The sequence below is a fragment of the Varanus komodoensis genome, unplaced genomic scaffold (genome assembly GCF_004798865.1).
Source record: "Varanus komodoensis strain SLA01 unplaced genomic scaffold, ASM479886v1 scaffold11, whole genome shotgun sequence".
NCBI lineage: Eukaryota > Metazoa > Chordata > Lepidosauria > Squamata > Varanidae > Varanus > Varanus komodoensis.
The window spans coordinates 12,492,832-12,511,670 of record NW_025335317.1 but is presented as its reverse complement, the minus strand read 5'-3'; the positions used below and the strand labels follow the sequence as shown (position 1 = coordinate 12,511,670).

Sequence of the window (18,839 nt, the reverse complement as noted above, 5' to 3'; positions counted from 1 at the left end):
GGGAAATAGGACAACTAGATTTTCAAGCACCGTGATCAGACGGGCAGGCATGCCGAGGGCAAGCCACATCCATGTGCTGAATGCAGGGTTCCAAAGGTGCAATGCATGAAATGGACTGAAGGGGAAGAATCTGGTCGGCCTTTCCAAAAATTTAAAATGGGAACACCGGAAGTAGGAGAAACTTAGAAACCGCAATATTTCAGGTAACATAGATTTTCTATCCTGAAAATCACGTTGGAAATGAAGAGTGAGATGTCCTAACCTGCATTAGTTCAGCCTGCCACCTTAAACATGACTGCTCATTCAGCACATTCGAAGGTGGAACTTGTCATTTATTCCTGGCATGGGAACTTTAAGCATGTTTTTGAAACAGTCCGTGAGCTGAGAGACCGAATAATAATGAAGAGGTTTGGAGAAATTGAAAACTTGCACAATCTGTTTTGTCGTTTTAGCTGGTTCTAAGAAAGGAATTGCCCAGCTCTGGATTTTGGATAATGACAGACACTTGTAATCGGAGTGGCATTTGCTATCTTTATTTATGCTTTAAATATAGTAGGAAACAGTTTATTTTTAATAGCTGCAGAAGTTTGAAAACATGAGCCATGCTGTGGGCACCACAGTAATGTGGTAACCACATGATTTTCTGTTGTGTAGATTATGGTAAAACACCATGAACCATGGTAACTACACAGGGTTGCTTGCCGTGTTGTATGGATGCAATCATTGTGTAATTCTTATATGAGCTGTTTTTCTGCACTGGCTTAACAGTATAAATAGTATTTGGACTCAAGGCAGAGTTGATCCTTCTGAAGATTAGCTAGTATGCAGTCGGATGCAGTAGAGGAAAACTTATGCGTTGAAAGTGAGTTCCTTCAAGGAATTGTTCTCACTTGTTTGCTTTGCAAGCTTTGCAAAGATTGTTCAAGGCCGTTCAAGTGTTTCTCCTATAGACCTGCTCACCCAATCCCTAGTCTGGATCAACTCCAGGTGTGCCCAGACCACGGGACCATAATTATTTATGATGACCCATGACTCTCTTCACATTTGACATAATATCTACAGTAAGTAGTAAATATATACACAGAACATGGTTTGAAGATACAGTGGGGAGCCAGAGTTATTTACACCATCCTGAGCTCTTTGAAGGAAAGGTAGGATGTAAATGCCATAAATAAATACATACCTACAAACAAACAAAAAATGAAGTGGGTTGTACATCAGAAAGATGCTCCAGTGGCTGCATAAATAAGGATTATAAAAGTACCCTGAAGAATCATCATCGTTCATTCATTTCTGTACTATCCAACAACCAAAGCTCTCTGGGCAGTTTACAAAAGTTGATAAAAAATAGAATAAGATGTGATAAAATCTGATCAGAAATACAAACATTTGGAACTAAATGTAAAAACAGCAAAGCAGTATAAGAGCGATTTACCACCACCGTTGTTATGAATTCCGGAAAGGGCGCATTTGATCTCTGTGTGCTGAAATGTTTGACTTAATTTGCTGTGCTGAGTTGGCATATCTTCTTGTCCATCTCTTTGAAGCACCTGACCTTCCCCAGAGAATTTGATTCTGATTCGCTCAGGCACTATAGCTGGGCAGCAGATACCTTGGACAATGTCAATCTTGTCTCCAGCCCCGTCCATTCCGGGTAAGTAACTTGAAAGATTCCCTGTTGTTGCTCTGCCTGGAGCTGCGCTGTGGGTGGGCTGAGGGGAGGGGAGGGGAGGGGAGGGGAGTAGCTTGTTGAATTCCACAGCCCCATTTTTGTAGCTTGCAAAACGAACTGCTCCCGCCTCAAAATGCATCATGAGTCTGCTTGTGATGAAGCATCGTAAATCCTAAAAAGGTGACATTTTCCAAGAGACAGCCTGCCATATTGCCTCAGTTTGATTCCTGGCTCTGAACTCGCGGTTGAGGTTCTCATCAGTGCCATGGGGTCTTGTCTGCATGTATTCCTCATTCTGGCTCCCAACGCAAGTCGCAGACTCATGGCAAGAAGGGCATCCATCAGTTACCAGGAACCAAACAGCCGTGTGCTACAGGAAGAGGCTTTCTTTCGTGGTGAGGGAAAGCGTTTGCGCTCTCCCGGCACGGTGCTTGTGCCACACTGAGTCCTACTCAACAGAAGCAACTTTTCAAAGTGCACACGGTGCTGCCAGCCAGCGGGGAGAGAGAAGTCTCCACGGGTTCGGCTCTTTGGGTCCTGCCAGATCTATATGAGCAAACTGGAGAGCAGAAAGTGATTCGTTGTGATCACTTTTGGGATTGTAGAAAATACTGTGGGGCACAGGCCATGGTGTTTTATAACTGGTGAGTCCAACATATGCTGCATTTACTTATTTAAAGAAAGTTGCATCTCATATTGAGAGAGGCAAAATACTTGTAAGCAATTATGAAGAGTGCAGTCCAGAGAAATCTATCTGCACACTGTTCAAGTGCGAGGGTTCCCTGGATTTCAGTCAGGTTAAAGCAGGATTAACACAATATGAGTTACCTAATGATTTGTAAGTTTCATTACAGTTACAAGAAACAAACTGTTGTTTAAATGCTAATAACAAATCTCTCTTAGTGTTTTAAATATTTAAATGCACATAGTATAATTGCAAGATGTGCTTCATTTCCTTTTCTTTCCTTCAAAAACATGTTTACAATTAGAGGTATAAGTACAATAATTTTCCTGCTACTAAATAAGAATATGAACTGTAATACGTTTACAATATTAATCTGTTATTTAAGTCTTTTTGAATTTATGGGGTCTCTTGACTTTAGAGGAGAAAAATAATTTAAGGAAGAACTTCAAAATGCACATTGGCAGTATCTTTCCTTGTTAAGCAAAAATAGAAACAACATTTGTGTGTGAGAGAGATATAGATAATATTACACCTACAATTAAAATTAATATTGCACCTAGAAGTAAAATTTTCAGCCAATATGTGCATTTGTTGTACTTCTTCATGAATGTTCCTTGTTCCTTTTACCAAGATTCTCTACTTTAGTCCAAATAATCAGTTTATTCCAAGAAAATAAAACAGAATGGTCCCCAAACTTGTCAGTACAGTTAACATTGCATTCAATTGTGTAGAGGAGAAGTGAGTCTCTGCAAGAAAATATATCCAGAGTATGATCCCAACAGTGTTGATAACATCCATATTTTTAGCTGACACTCCCTTTAGCATATGAAAATAGATGACTCTACATTAAAAGAGTGTAGCGCACTAGTGAGGCGGAAGCCTCTTCAGAGGGAATCTTGGCTGCTCCCACCTGAAGCTTTTAAGGCTAACTAGAAAGAGTTGTAACAACAACAACAGCAAGAAAGAGTGCAGATTCCTATGACACTGGGAAGCACATCTGTGACCTTGAGATGTCCCCAAAGGGCCATCAACCTTAGATTCTCCAAAAGGTTAATCCTCAGCAATGACAGAGACTGGGATGTGGGCGAGGTGTGGCGACAAGCAAATGAACTCATTTCAGAAAGGTGTTTATGGCCATGTAACCCACTGAATATTAACTTGCTAGAATGTAGGGACTGCAGGTATTAATAACTCATCTGCTTCCTGAGTCATTAATTTAATAAGTCAAATTCCTGCCCTTGCAGTGGCTGGGAAGCCAAAGCATGTCAACATTTGGAGAGCCTTCTATGAAAAGAGGAATTGGACATATCAGAGGAACACACTAATACTGCCTTTAGTGGCTGCCCTTTTCTGGAATATGCCCGTTCCAGCTATCTTTTCCTCTCTCCTTTTGTACTTGTTTGATATCCTTTGTGACTATATACAAGCAGTTGAGCTCCGGTCCTTTGCACTTCGGTGTCCTGCCAAAGGAGGGGAATACCTTGGAAACCCAACAGGAGATTGAATGAGAAACGTTCAGATGCCCTGGCAAGGTTTCCACTAAATGAAAATACTGCACTCCTGTGCAGCCAGTGGCCATCCAGTTGTGCTTGGGCTGTAGCTTGCAGCTCTCCCCATCCCTTAGCACGGTGGCTGGTGAAAAGGCTTCATGTTCCCAGTCCCTGCTGTGCACGCCTTTGAACAAGGGCCACTAAACCCAAGGGCTTTTCCCTCTAGAGCTGTCTATAGGATTCCATGTTGAATTCCTGTGCACAGATTCAGCAAACTGAATAAACTGAATACACAATGGGACTGTTACGATCACACTATATGTGGCTTAAACACATGTATCTATCCCTGGCCCCCACAGAAGAAAATAATGCATAATTTGGTATAAGTTAACAGAGCCCCTGAACTCCCATAATTATTCAAGCCCTGCTCTCCCTGGTCCAAGGTAGAGATGTTTGCATTCTTAATATCATGAGAAATGATGGTTTGATGTGATAGAAACAAGCCAAGGCTACTCCTGGACTTCGGTTGTCTTGTTCCCCCCAGCTCTGGCACAGCTGCTAGGAGGTCTGCTTTTTTGGAGCTGCTCTTTCCATTTTTGATTAACTGCAGCTAGTTTTTATTTTGAATGAATCCAACAAACTGGAGTTACATTAATTATGGTTCTTTGAAATAAGCCAACTTCAAATCCATGTTTATGAAACTGGCTTGTTTATGGATGGGCTTGTTTCAACCATTCCTTAAAGTCAATTATAGTTTTGGGTTTGTTCAGAGCACTGAATTGGTTCGCTGAAATCAGAAGCAAAACCTTCTTATCTCCTCTTTGTGACCATGCTGGAGGAACAAGTGGAGGGGAAACATGCAAGTCCAGGGGCAGCAGGCCTATTGCTGTCGCAAGAAGCCATCCTTTATTGTGATGTCCGTGCACTGACTGTCTCTTCTCTGGACCGACCTGATGTTCCACTAGGCACTGTAGCAACCATGAAGAGGTTGCAGGTGATGTCATTTACTGCTTCATTGTATGTTGGATTACAAACTGTGTGTGACAGGCACTACAGAACTTTGCTTTAATTTTTCCTTAATACCCGCATTCTGCAGAAAGGCACAGTGAAAATGCAGAAGTGTTACTACTAAGAGCTAACTTTGCGTGAATCATTTAACCATTTGGACATGTGTTTTAGATGCACATGTAAGTTTCCAAAATATTTTTGTGCTATGATTTATGCAGCTAAAGACAGCAGATTTTTTAAATAAAAGCTGAGCTAGTAAGGCTAGAAAAATTCTAAAATCATGGATCTCAAAAGGATCAATATTTGGTTACATGAGATCACCCTGGTGCATTTTGATATCCATTATATGTGTTCATTGTGATACTGAATTTATAGATTTATAAAGAGATGCTTTGGCATATTTACCAGCTGAAAGCCCACTGCAATTTGCAGGCATAAAGGTACCTGTTAACATAACTCATTTTCAAAGAAGGGTGCATTACCTTGGCTAGCACAAATGTTAGTATAATACTTGCTTGCTTCCATATGCAGTTGTATAAATGTTTATAGAAATTGCTAGCAAAAACTTTCAATGCGATGAAATGTATACTGTGTATTATACAAAAGTGGTCATTAAAAAAGGAGAATCTCCACCAACACCCTGCCAAGATGAAACTAAAACATACTGCTTTTATTATTATTTTGCCTTTGCTTATACTTGACATTTTCTGTTGCTTGCTTCTAATTATCTCACATTAATTTTTTCCAATTTGCTTTCTAAATTATTTTACAGCTATTCCTCTCCACTCCCCCAGTATGATTCAAGGTGATGATATTGTCCGTGACACCTCATTTTGCTTTTATATATGTTTATTTTCCCCCACAGTTGAAACGTGTCTAGATGTTTCTAGTGCATCCAATTTCCTCCCAATCCTTTCCACCTTTTTGTTGTCAACATTCCACTTTTTTAGCCTTTAGCATTGTGCTTTAGAAATAGTTCTGTCATGTCATTAACCTGATAATAATTTAGACAATCATCCAGTACTAATTGTATTCATACAAATTGTGCATGAAGTGTTCAGAAAATATAAGGAGGGAGGGAAGGGCGATTTGTACGAGCAAGTCACTGTGCGAACAGGTGATCAAAGATCGAGAAGGACCCATTTTAAAGAATTGCTGCAGGGAGCTACCATGACATAACGCGGCCTGTATCCACTGGTTGGACAGATGGTGTAAGCTTAGCACATAGTCATGCAATGGGATTGCACTCAGCTGATCCTCTGAACCGTTAGAATTTCCACTAAAAAGAAATTTAGAGCTTCTTGTATTATTTGTGCACATGTGCATGCTCTCATCTGAAGTATAAAGGGAAAAAGAACCTTAAAAACACTCTGGTTCCTACTGGCACAATTGTTGGCCTCATGAGAGCAGGTGTGTGTGTGCAAAGAAGAAAATGAGCTTCAGTTCCTGTGGAATGTACTGCATTGCATGGCACACGCACATACCTCCCCCCACCCCAGTGTGCCCGCTGTAGACAAAAGATGAGCCACATGGGATGGGGGGCATGCTTGCCCCCCAGGTACCACACTTTCTTCCCCCATGGGGGCGGGGTAGGATGAACATTATTCATCCCCAGGGGACAAAATGAAGCGGTGTATTTTGGAAATACCATTTAGTTGAACTTTTTCCTTCTGCTGCTAATGTATTTGCATAACCCATAGTGGATTTTGTTGGTCAGGACAGAGAGTGATGGAATGTTGGAAGCTGTTTAGATATAGATACAGATAAAGATACAAACATGTATATAGATTACTGTGGAATTTTAGGCACAGGAAACGCAGCAGCCGATCTAAGCATGGCTGATGCCTTAGGGAAATGTGTAAAATGAAGAAAACCAAAATGTAAAAACCTGATCAGTGAAACAGGTAAAACCCCATATCCTGTTACGATAAATGGAATAGGTACAATGGCTCTTTATGGGCAAAGGTTAGGTAGAAGGATTAGCACAAGCAATTCAGTTCTGCCAAATCTTCTCCCATTTGAGGGATTGTTCAAATTAGCCCTAAGCTGTTCATCGGCGCTTGTTTTCCAACTGTGCTATATTTCCCCGCGAAAAGGACAAAAAGAAATTCAGTGCACACACAAGGTCTAGTGCCTTTTTCTGTTTTCTTGGGAGATGCTGCAGAAGAGCTTCTGGTTAGGTCAGTTTCACCAATGCAGCATGGCCTTGTTCAAGTATGCCTGCTGACTTTCCTTGGCTTCATCGTATTTACTGATTTATTGATTTTATTTTTATACCACCCAATAGCCAAAGCACTCTGTGAGGAGGGACACAAAAATGCCCGCTTCCATATTTAACTTACCACGCTCTCAACCCAAAAACTGTGGTTTCTTTTAATTATGATTTATTGTAACAAGCCAAGTTCAAGTCATGATTGTCAGAGCTAGTTTGTTTTATTAAACCATAGTTTATTATTAACAAAATCTAAATAAATGCAAGAATTGCTGCTCTCCTCACAGTCACCTCAGAGGGAAGGAGAATCACACAAGCCTGAGGCTTGTTCCTTCAACACCAAACCATAATTTAGTATAATATGCAAACAAGGGCATTGTAAATTACTCCTCATGGACTCTGCAGGACAAGACAAACTTTAAAAAGCAGAGGTGTTCCAGGGAATACAGTTGGAACATCTGCTTAGACTGTACAGATGTTCTCTCAAGGCATTGGCTTCCCCAGATTCCCACCACCTAATGCAGGCACTCAAAACGCAGGGGAGACCTCCATCGGCATGGGGTGGTCCCAGTTCAAATGGGGGCCTAGTGCATCGACTCCAGAATAACAAATGAATATTCAACAAATAAAAAGACCCCTCCAAGATGCAAAAGCAGCAGCGAACACACACGATCTACAGGAATAACAATATTTTTTTTAAATGTTAAAAGACCAGAAAAAATTAAAACAACACGAGAACTGCCCACGCTTTGTAAGTCTTTGTAAACACAAAGGTATTCCTCAGCTTCCAGAAGGATGAGAGTAAGGAAGTGAGAGGGTACAGGTTGGATACAAATGTTACTTTCCATAAATGGTAAGAGCCTTTGTTCAACAGGTAAAGTCCTTCCTTTGGAATAAGAGTCTCTCAGAGGAAGGAAACTTTTGGATCCAACCATACACCATGGTTGGCTGTGCTCAGTAAGGAAGATTTCATGCCCTTGATTTCACCCTGAATCCGGCCAATTGTTCTTCGCTAGGCAGAGCACAGTAATCAAGCGCCTGACACAGAGAACTGCAGCAGAGTTATTTGCCCATTCCCTGTCTGTGATCAAGGCCTTTTTTTGCTCTTGCTTAATAGCTTAGCTGGCATTTTTATGTCAGTGTTTCCATTCTCTAGCTGGCAATATTGACTCAATGCCCAACCGCATTCAAGAGAGTTCCACTGGATTTTCCATGAGCCTCTCCTTGAAAAAGCACTTGTTTTACCAGTGGGTGGAGATCTACTCTGTTGAGTGTCCTACGGGTGTGGAACATGCATGGGATGAAGTCCTGAAGAAAATGGCTGAAGGCCCTGTTCAGGCATGCTGGACCTAAGAGCAAATGTGTGAGGAGGAGGAGGAGGAGAACTCCCAGTCTGCCCCCTGCGCGGTCTCGTTTGTTGTCCTCTACTCATAGTGGAGGGTGGCTTTCTGCCGAGAGGGCCTCCTTCGTCCGCTGGAGCGCTCCGCGTGCTGCCAGGTGGTGATGTTCCAAGCTTCTTGCTCATGCCAACTGCCTCCACAGTCACTGGTCCAGATGAGGATCACGAGAACTGGCTGTCTGGGGGAGAGGGGGAAAGTGCAGAAGAGGGCGATGGGAAGCTTTGGACGGAGAGAAGTTGGCTTGCAGAAGCAAGTGCCAGGTGCTGGCTAGTGCCGTTTGGACGCTTGTGGTGGCACTGGTGGGTTCCTGGGCAAGCTGGGCAAGGGATGCAGAGGAGTTTTCCCACTCTCGCCAAGCTAGGCAAAAGCCAGTCCTCACTAGCCAGGATAGGGTCAGCACCTGGGTTTGGACATCTTGATAAGCCATTGTGAGTACCTGTGAAGACAGCTATGGCTTGTCGGGGTAGCTTGTGCCCTCAGACAATCCACCTTGTAGGAATTGGTCCGGGTTCACACAACATGACAAACCTCACAAGTAACAAACCTCAGTGGGTTGTTGTGTCACGTAGGCCCAGTCATAGGGTAATCATAGCCTAAGAACAAAGAAATTAGATTCTGTTTCTAAAACCAATTTGGCAATCTTACCCTTCATGTTCTACTCTGTACTTGAAAGACCTGGAGAATTTCAATACTAAAATGGTGGAGGGCAGAAGGGAGCTTTTTGTTGCTGTTTAATAGCATAATTTTCTACCATAATGCTGAACGGTGGTGTTGTGCATGTCAGGCTTACAAAACACAGGATACTACACAACATTTTAACACTGCAGCATTGCTGATCAGTGCATGAATAATACACTAACAGTGAGCAGAAACAACCATTGTTAACCAAGGTAGATTTGACAAATATCAGTGACCTTGGATGCATGACGTAACAAGCCACAGTGGTGGGTGAGATCTGAATCCAGTGCAGTTCCCATGGGGGTGGCTTATTTTCACAGACAAGCTGCCTGGAGGACCCGGGGATGAGTTCACACCATGGTAAAACCACCTTGAGAATGAGCAAGCTACAGTGGGTAGGTGGATTCTCCATTACTCCCAAAGGATGGTCACCTTTCAGCTGATCTCCATGGCTTGTTCTTCCTTGCAGATTCCACTGTATCATATCCAAGGGAGCCCTTATGAGTGCAAGGACATTTTTTGGAAACAGCCTGTCTGCTCTTGAGAGCAGTAATTCCATACCCCCCTTTCATCCATGTCTTTCCCAGATTCATCCTGTTCTTCAGCTTCTCTAGGAAAACTCACCCCTCCACATTGGATAATAAAAAGAAAATGAGCAGGACCCCTAATTTTTTAAAGTTAGTCAGTGCGGCGCCATGTCCATAAGTCTCAGAAAATTAGTTCTATTTGGCAATCCATTGTGTGTGTGGTTGCGAGGTGTCCCTCCAGAGCTGGCGACCCCAGCAACCCAACTGCAAAAAGGGTGCTGGAGTAAGGACCAAAGAAGCCAGAAGTTCTTCCAAAAGAGCTCCTGGGATCTGTGCCAGTAACTGGTGGAAGGAATCAAGCTGTGCAAAGCCATGCAACACCCTATCCTTTCTTGGGTTCGCAGGTGACCAACCAGCCCACGGCAGCTCGCTCTCAGGGTGGCTGAGTGCAGTGTTCAGAGTCTCCCCCTTCATTGAGCATGGTCCTTTTGGCTAGATGTCCATCTTGCCAGTAAAACAGTAGGACCATGCCTGTTGGATGCGCAACCTGTGGCCGGCATTTACACACCTCTGCCGCTCTTGCCCATGGCGTTGCTCAGGTGCCTTACCCTTCTCTAATGCATCCCTCAGCAATTCTTCTACCGATTGCTGTCACTGCTACTCACAAGGACAGAGCCGCGTGTGTCTAGTCCACGGTCCCCGAGCCAACATCTCCAGTCGCCCTCGGGGCCGAAAGAAGGTTGTGCAGCTCAATTTACATGATTATGACTAAAATACAAATCAGAAGGTGAACACATGCTGCAAACGGCATGCACACCTTTGGCCAAGAAGGTAGGTACCACGTGACTGCAAGAGCACAATCTTATGCATGTCTACTCAATCGTAAGCCTCACTGAGTTCAGCGAGACTTACTCCCAGGTATGTGGAATTAGCACTGCAGCATTAGGCTCCTTGGGGCTTCCTTCTGAATAGACATGATGTATAGAATTGCATTGTTAAGTGTCGCTGTTTCCTTCCAGTTCTCTTCTTTCTCACCAGTTTCATTGTGAGAGTTTGGTTTTAGTCGACATCTGTGTTCGGAAAACCAGCCACCCAGCCACCTCGACCTAACGACCTTCCTTTTCTTGTTCCCCCCTTCCCCTCCTGCAGCTTTCTGGTTAGTTTCATGGTTGATGCACGTGGGGGTTCAATGAGGGGCAGCCGTCATCATGGCATGAGGATCATTATTCCGCCGCGTAAATGCACAGCACCCACCCGCATCACCTGCCGCTTGGTGAAGAGGCATAAACTGGCCAGCCCTCCACCCATGGTTGAAGGAGAAGGATTGGCTAGTAGGCTGGTGGAAATGGGGCCGTCGGGTGCACAGTTCCTAGGGTGAGTTGTTTTGTGAATTGTATTGCTGGCTCCATACTGCATCTGTGTTTGTTTCCTTTATCATCTAGATCTATGCGTTTCCTATTGGAATAACTTTAAAAAAGCCTTGACTCCATAGCAGGGGGATGTGTCAGGGGAGCAGCCTGGGACAGTCGTTTTACCCTGGGCAGAATTCTGAATGGTCTCAGGAAGAATTTTGCCGGCTTCAAGTTGAAGGAGGTGGGGGGATCAGTAAACGAAAATCTTCTCTGTTAATCTTGGCTCATCTCCAAGGATGTAAAAAGGAGATGCGTTTTGTATACAGTGGCGGAATCTGGCAGCCCTGCTACCTTAGGGCCCCGTGATGTTGAGATGCGACTGACTTCAAAGGCCCCCTCTTTGCTCCCTCATTCTTGAGAGCTGCATGTCTTCACCGGGAGGAGCAGGAGCAACTGGATATGAATTTTGTCGCTGTTCATCTGAACAATCTGCCAACACAAACGCCCACAGCAGCGCTAACCTTAAGAGAAGCGGTCCACCGTGATGGAGGGGTCTGTGCTCGGGCATTACGTTGGTCCCCTGCCTGTTTTCCTCTGGCAAGGAATTCCAGGTGGCTGTCGTAGTCTTCCTTCCCCTTTCTGTTCCCCCCTCACAACAGCAACCCTGTGAGGCAGGCTGGGCTGAGGGTCAGTGCCTGGCCCAGAGTCACCCAGCTGGCTCCATGGCCGAGCGGGGACTCGAACCCAGGCCACCTGAGTCCCAGCTCAGTGCACTTAACCACTGCATCACACTGGCTCTTGCCGTCTCTTCGGCTCTCACCATGAATATATATACTTAAAAGATGAGAAATTTTGTTTGTGGCCATACATGGTCCCTGGTAGAGAGTTCTGTCAGGAATGGCAGGTTGTTCCTAATTTCCCCTCTTGTTTTTCTTCCTGCTGCATGGATGTAATTCAGTAAACTGCACCTTCCCACCAATTCTCCCCCTCTAAATGAGGGCGAGAGCATGGTTAGCCGAATCCTGCAGCTTGGGCCTCAAGGAACAAAATTTATTGGGTAGGATGTTTATCCAAAAAGATATCAAATGTCTACAGTTCTTTTCTTTTTTAAAAGAATTTTGTTCTGACTTGCTTTTTTTTCCCTTTGGTTTTGTGTTTTGGTCATTCCCATGTTTAAGTTACCAACAACAACAACAACAACAAGCTTTCAGTTGATTTAACCATCACTGAAAGACAGATCATAGTGGCTTGATTTTCTTCTAGCACTGCTCCTGTCAAATTGATATTGTGCTTCTAGGCATGTGGAATTCACTGCAAGCATTCCTGCTTTCATAACTTCTGTGCTTTTTACTGAGTTTTAATCAAATTTTAACTGTTTCAGCTGTGTTGACTATACATCTTTTAAAAAATGACCAACCACTGCTACACCCATGGTGCTGGTCCTTTGATTTTAGTCCTTTTGGTAGAGAAGGTATTTACACATGGTTTTGGCGTCAGCTGCTGGCAGGAATTGCATTGCCAAAATTGAGCCATTTGCAATAAGTAGGTATTTTTAAAACAGGGGTGGCCAAATCTAAGCCTCTGATGGGCGAACGATCTCTTATGGAATAGGGTAGTGATAATCATGGTGAGAAGATCAGTCAGGATGGGTAGACAACACTGGGAGAACATGTCCTCCATCAATGACCTTTACCAGTATAGTGTAACCAATACAAGGGGGGATGTCCACAGAATAGTAGATTTACAGGGGTCAAGGAGACCACAGTCAGGAAGTTCTTCCTGATGGCCAGCCAACATCTGGATTCCTGCAAGTTGAGCCCATTATTCCATGTCCTGCGCTCCGGGATGATCTGGCCTTCCTCTGTGTGACAACCTTTTGAGTACTTGTAAAGTGCTATCATATTCCCCCGACTCTCCTCTCGACCAGGCCAAACATGCCCATTCATTCAGTCTTTCCTCCTGGGGCTTGGCTTCCAGGCCCCGGATCATCCTTGTTCCCCCTCCTCTTCACCTTTTCCAGTTTGGCTACATCTTTCTTAAACCGTAATGCCCAGAACTGGTTGCGGTGCTCCAGATGAGGCCTAACCAGTGCTAAATAGAGGGGAACTAGTACTTCACGTGATATGGAAATGCAGTTTCTATTAATGGAGCCCAAAATAGCGTTTGCCCCTTTTGCAGCCTCATCATATGTTTCAGGGTACACTTTGACTGAAAGGGTGTAACAGGTCAATGGCCTTTGTATACTAGAAGTATACTATGGAACAGCCTTCCCTAAGTGGGTGGCTACTAGAAGCTTTTAGCTACAAGTTTTATCAGCCTTTGGCAGCATGGCTAATTGTCCAGGTTGATGGGAGTTGTCATCCAAAACATTTGGAGGGCACCAGGTTGGGGACGGGAGCCCTGGAATTTTCTCTAATACCATCTATAATATTCAGAGATTCCCTGGAGAATAAATGGACGTAGAAAAGGTTTTTTTGAGGGTCAGAAGTCTATCTGCTTAGACAGCTGCTGCGGATTGAAAAAGACCAGAAACCATATCTCTGTAGTATCTATCTGTAGTATGTGATGTTGAATACAGACTGTTACTCTGAATTCTCTGAATAGTTCGTCCTCTGGGCTTTACGAATGGTCTGAGAATATCTGAGGTCCCAACCTGTGCCTGAATGCAAGACTATCACAAGCCCTTTATTAAGCCCTTGTGAGTTTCCAAGGAAGAACAGGATAGAAATCTAATAACTAACTAAATAAATATCAAAATCTTCTTGCGGCTGAGCAGCACAATGAACATACCTTTCAGTTAACTTTGTCTCTGGCTAAACAAGATATGATGATCATCGCATGATTGGCCATAGTTTGCTGTTGCTTTAAAAAAAGTAAACAGCAGTACTGTGCCAGGATGAGTCTAAAGAGAGAAGGATTTAACCCTTTGTCCTTAGTATGCTCCCAGCCCAGATATCCTGTTTCCCATTGTTGCTGTTTGCATCAGGAGGAAAGCTGCCATTTGTATATGGATTAAGAGTTTTAAAATGTTTGCCCCTGTTCCCCTCCATTGCCTGAATCCATTTTGCCCCACCCACACACTTGTAATTCATTTTTCCTTTGTTTAAAGTCACATAACTGCTATCGCATGATTCACTTTGGCCCATTTCTTTTGTCTTTGGGCAACATTTGTTGTTGCTTTTTGCAACATTTGTGAACAGGCTCTCCCAAGAAGATGGGTAGGTCCCCTCCAGGTGTTTTGGACTACAGGTCCCATAATTCCTGGCCATTGGCCTTGGGGGCTGGAGGCTTATGGGAGCTATAGCGCCAAATATGGGTGGGCAAGAGGTTGCCAACTCCTGGTGCAGAACATCACCAGAAAGAGGAACCTATTTGTCTGTCTGAAGAAGGTAAATGCAGAATCCTATCTCCTGCACACACACAAAGCCCTAGTGTAAAGGTGGGTACTCTCTTCTTCCTGTTGTGGTCATGGGGTATCTCTACATGCCACCATCTTCTAAGACATTTCTTGAAATGCTGAGGAGTGGCAGTTTGGCCACCCCTGTGACCAAATTTGGCAATTATTATTAAAATTCAGTAATTGATCTGACCAAATAAGACTGATAAAAAGGTAGTTGTGCTTCAGGCTGGAAAACAAAGTGTGCATTTTGAATATGCATAACAGGCAAAAATCAGAAAACTATAATAGTCATATTTAAAATCTTTGAAAGACTTGAGTATTTTGACTGACTTCTCTCAAAGTTTAATGTACCATGTTGTTCCAAGTTCTGTGTTCAATACCTGTTTAATGCCTTCTCTGTAAGTATTGTTTATATTCATGCACAAAATTGTGTGGGTCTTAATACAGAGACAGTATCTGACATATTCACCTGCAGAGATTGTTTTCAAAGGATAAGTTTTGAAGTTCTGATACATGTTCTAAGTCAGGAATTGTGAGCAAAGGTCGGGTAAGCAAGTGGAATTGCCAGTTTCCATTTTCTTTGGAGAAGCTGGAACAAATCCTGAAACAAAATACTAAAATAACAATCGGCACTTTGCAGAAATAGAAAAGGCACAATCTAGCATTTGTTCATCCCATGGTATTATTTAAGAATATGCTAAATGCACCCATGGAAAATGGTGGGATGCAAAAGTGGTTAAATTAACTGGATTGTGCCCTAAATTGTCTTTAGCAACAAACCAGCCCCTGCTGATATTGCTGTTTCAAGTTCACAAAGCAAAGCTATGTGCAACCTCTGTCGGAAATTAATGATACTGTCTGTTTAAATGTCTTCAAGCTGCATAATCCATAACTGCTCATGTTTCTGTCACAAAATCCTTCAAAAAATTCTCTTGCCCTTGAGCAAAATGCCCGTCAAATTAAGGAATGGCATGGAAAAACAAAGAACTGTTACTGATAGTTTTTTACACTGGTGACTTAATTTGCACTTGTAAGCCAGGGGTGGAAGGCACACAGTCAGGTGATATCAGGTATGTCCTTTAAATTCAGTTGAAAATGTGCTCCAGCAGCCACGTAATGTGGAAACAGTTGTAGAAGCTCCTGGTTCTGTTTCAGAAGTGTTTTGGTGAGTAACAAATTGCACAAGCCCAAGTGCGGGTTGCTCATTATGTAGCTGTTTGGATAAGTACCCACACCATGGAAGTACGAGAGCAATTCTCTTTTGTGGTTGAGAGTCCAAGACTCTGAACTGAGCTAGAACCAGAGATAGAGAGAATCGGCGAAGGCTACTCTAAGCTGCAACATCATTGCATAGGACAAAGCATCAGGTTCTAGTGTGGACTAGTGTATCATGCCACATCAACCATGTTCTGGTTGTTGTTAGTCGCAAAGTTATGCCCGACCCATCACGACCGCATGGACAACATCCCTCTAGGCTCTCCTGACCTCCTCCTCCTCTTTGAATCCACCCAAGCCCACACCCACTGCCCCAGTGACTCCATCCAGCCACCTCATCCTCCGCTGCCCCTTCTCCCTTTGCTGTCAATCGTTCCCAGCATTAGGCTCTTCTCCAGGGTGTCCTTCCTTCTCATTAGGTGGCCACATGTTCTGGTTCTCCTAACCAATGAAAATCTAAACCTGGTTGCAAGCTCTGGCTTGAAACAGACCATGGTTAACATTATCATTTGTTCAGCTTCAGAAAGAGAAGGAAGGAAAGAACATGTGAGCCCGTAGAGTGATCAGCCTCATCATGGTTGGGAGAAAAATGTGAGGAAGGCCTAAGCTTAGCACCCTAACATACATTCTAGATTAAATGCCCACACCAGCATGTAAAGAATCTCAGGAATGTTGATGGCCTGAAATCCTGGAAGGGGCTAGGAAGGCCATTGAGGTCTGGGTGGCCTGGAAAGCCATTGGGGTCCAACCCCCTGCTTGGTGCAGTTCCATCTGCATTAAACCACTAGGTTTTGCTGCCACAGATGGAAGCCTTGGTAATACCAGTGCTTTTGGCATGTATGCAAAGTCCAAAGTATTTCCTGAAATCCTCCATCTTATATTCTTGAGCTTTCTATATCCATAAATTAATGCCAGTAGGTCTGAACATCAAGATTGATGCCTGAGAGTCTTCATTGCCCATAAGATAATGCTCTGCGAAGGGGCCAAATCATATCTGATTGATACTTTCTGCAGAGGCTTTTGCATATTAAAGTACTTGGAAAGAAACATGAATTCACCCAAAAGGTGGTAAAGAAAAAGCGACACCTCGGCTGGTGTTCAGGCTCAGAAAGCCTCGTCCAGCACAGGCTGATTTGGGAGTAAATGACATTGAACTCAATGGAACTGTATAAATTTCAGCTGTGTACATTTCTGATGGCAGTAATTTGTTTACCTAAAAGATTTCATCTCAGATTTCATTGACGAAAAGCACATGCTTCCCATCCAAGTCAGTATAAAAGTGGCATGTCAGAAACTGGAATTTATTTGAGGTTGCTTTGTCTTAAACCTGACTGTGTCTCTTCTCTGCCTTAGAATTTAAATCTGTCTTTGCCTATGCTGGTGCATCGTCCATCGATACTGATTAAAGGGCTGTGTGTATTCTGTGATTCTGTGCAGAGTCAGCAAAAGCAGAGCTTGTGGTACTGGGCACAGAATCCATCTCCCTTGCCGTGTTCCTTCCTTTTTTATATATAAGTTTCTAGTCCTTGTGGCTATAAAGAAGGGCTTGAAACTGTCTGGAGAGTAAGAACTTCCATAGTCAGGGAACAGACCTTTGGCACCTTTTTAAACCAGCTTTTATTTACAGTGTATTTTTATAGCTTTGGTGCAAAATGCAGATTCTTTCGCCTTTTCTTTTTTTAAAATGCAGAGCACATGCGCAGCCCTGAAACAATAGTGCTGTGTATGTGCAGGACTGTGTGTCTGAATTCACACCAACACACCTTGATGCTACAGAGAAACATCAAAATCCAGCTTCGTGGGTATTCACTTGTGAAGCCATTTTTTAAAAACAAATTTGCAGTGGTTGCAAAGTTCTGCTTGGAATTGGGTGGAGCACATCAGACAAAGTCTCAGAACAAACCAAGCAAGATTATTAATTGGAATTTTGAGAAACTAGGCTGCTGCCTCTCAGTGCTCTGCATTTCTCAAACCTTTCTGCGACTAAAAGAAAAAGTTATGCAAAGAGAAAAGCTTATCAAATTAGCTTAAGTTGCATAATACATGCCAGTTGCAGAATCCAGCTTTTCTTGGCGCAGAATTTGAGTTACTTTGATGCAACAAAGCGATGACCGTTTATTTTATTCTATTTTTTTAAGCACCGAGTACACACAGCCCTGAATACATGGCATTGTGTATGCATAGCCAAGCACAGGAACAGCTCGCCTGCTGGAACCCTTTCTTTTTATTTGCATATATGTATTTTTGTAATTTTTTGTGTGTGCAAATTGATGTATGTCAGCACTCCCATGTGTGCTTATCTCCATGTATAACTGGAGTGGATAATAGAAAACAGTAACTTGCAATTAGAATTGGAAAGGGTTTTGCAGCTTTGCTAATGGTTAACCATTTTTCCCCATGGGTGTGCTTGTAACTGTATGACCAGTAGAGAGTTCTAAGTAAGTGAGGGATGTTTAGCAAAACCCAAAATGCATGTGCAACATGAATGGCTTCTTCTTCTTCTTTTTATTTGGTGTAGTCCTGTAATAGTGGAAATCCCTCATTTTGGATCAATGCGAGGAAAGGAAAGGGAACTGATTGTGCTCCGAAGTGAAAATGGTGAAACATGGAAGGAACATCAGTATGACAGCCGGCATGAAAACCTTACAGAAATACTGAATGGCATGAATGAAGGTAAAAAAGAGTTCATTTACCACCTTTGCCTAATCTTAAATGCGACAGAAATAGTGGGGAAAATTACCAAACTTTCTCTGATGTGCGTTTTTTAAAACCATGCAGAGTTGCTCTTGATTTGAAGTTGCTTTTAAGAGCAGTGGCATGTTTTTAGGAACTGTTTTTAGGAAGTGTGTAAACCTCCCAGAGAGATTCAGCTGTATGGCAGTCATGAAATGACATGAAATGAAATGAGTAAATATAAACACATAAATAAAGTGTGTTGCTTTATGCATGAATAAAACTGAATCGCACAACAGTTGTACAAGTGCCCTCAGCAGTATGATAGGATACAGTTATGTAATCGTAGGTATCACCCCTGCCTTCAGAAAAAATAGGGTTTAAATGTTGTGTGAAAGGGGTGCAGGGACTAGTTTAACTGTGAGTTCTCTGGAAAGAGGCCTGGCTGTTCCTAGGAATAGTGTGTATGGATCCTGCTTTCTAGCAGCGATTCAGATGAGTGCTATTTTCAGCCACTATCTCATCCG

General features: G+C 43.0%; 1 protein-coding gene across 3 annotated transcripts in view; it reads left to right on the top strand.

Annotated features, from left to right (window-relative positions):
• Nucleotides 1-18,839, top strand: part of ANK3 (ankyrin 3) — a 254,973-nt gene that overhangs the window by 187,532 nt on the left and 48,602 nt on the right. For 2 of the 3 annotated variants that reach the window (XM_044420389.1, XM_044420390.1), the window contains exons 26-29: nucleotides 1,548-1,654; nucleotides 5,628-5,660; nucleotides 10,822-11,046; nucleotides 18,158-18,312. In XM_044420389.1, coding sequence (XP_044276324.1) covers nucleotides 1,548-1,654; nucleotides 5,628-5,660; nucleotides 10,822-11,046; nucleotides 18,158-18,312 — 520 coding nt within the window. The remainder of the gene's footprint in view (nucleotides 1-1,547; nucleotides 1,655-5,627; nucleotides 5,661-10,821; nucleotides 11,047-18,157; nucleotides 18,313-18,839) is intronic. The other variant, XM_044420391.1, reaches the window with a different exon arrangement.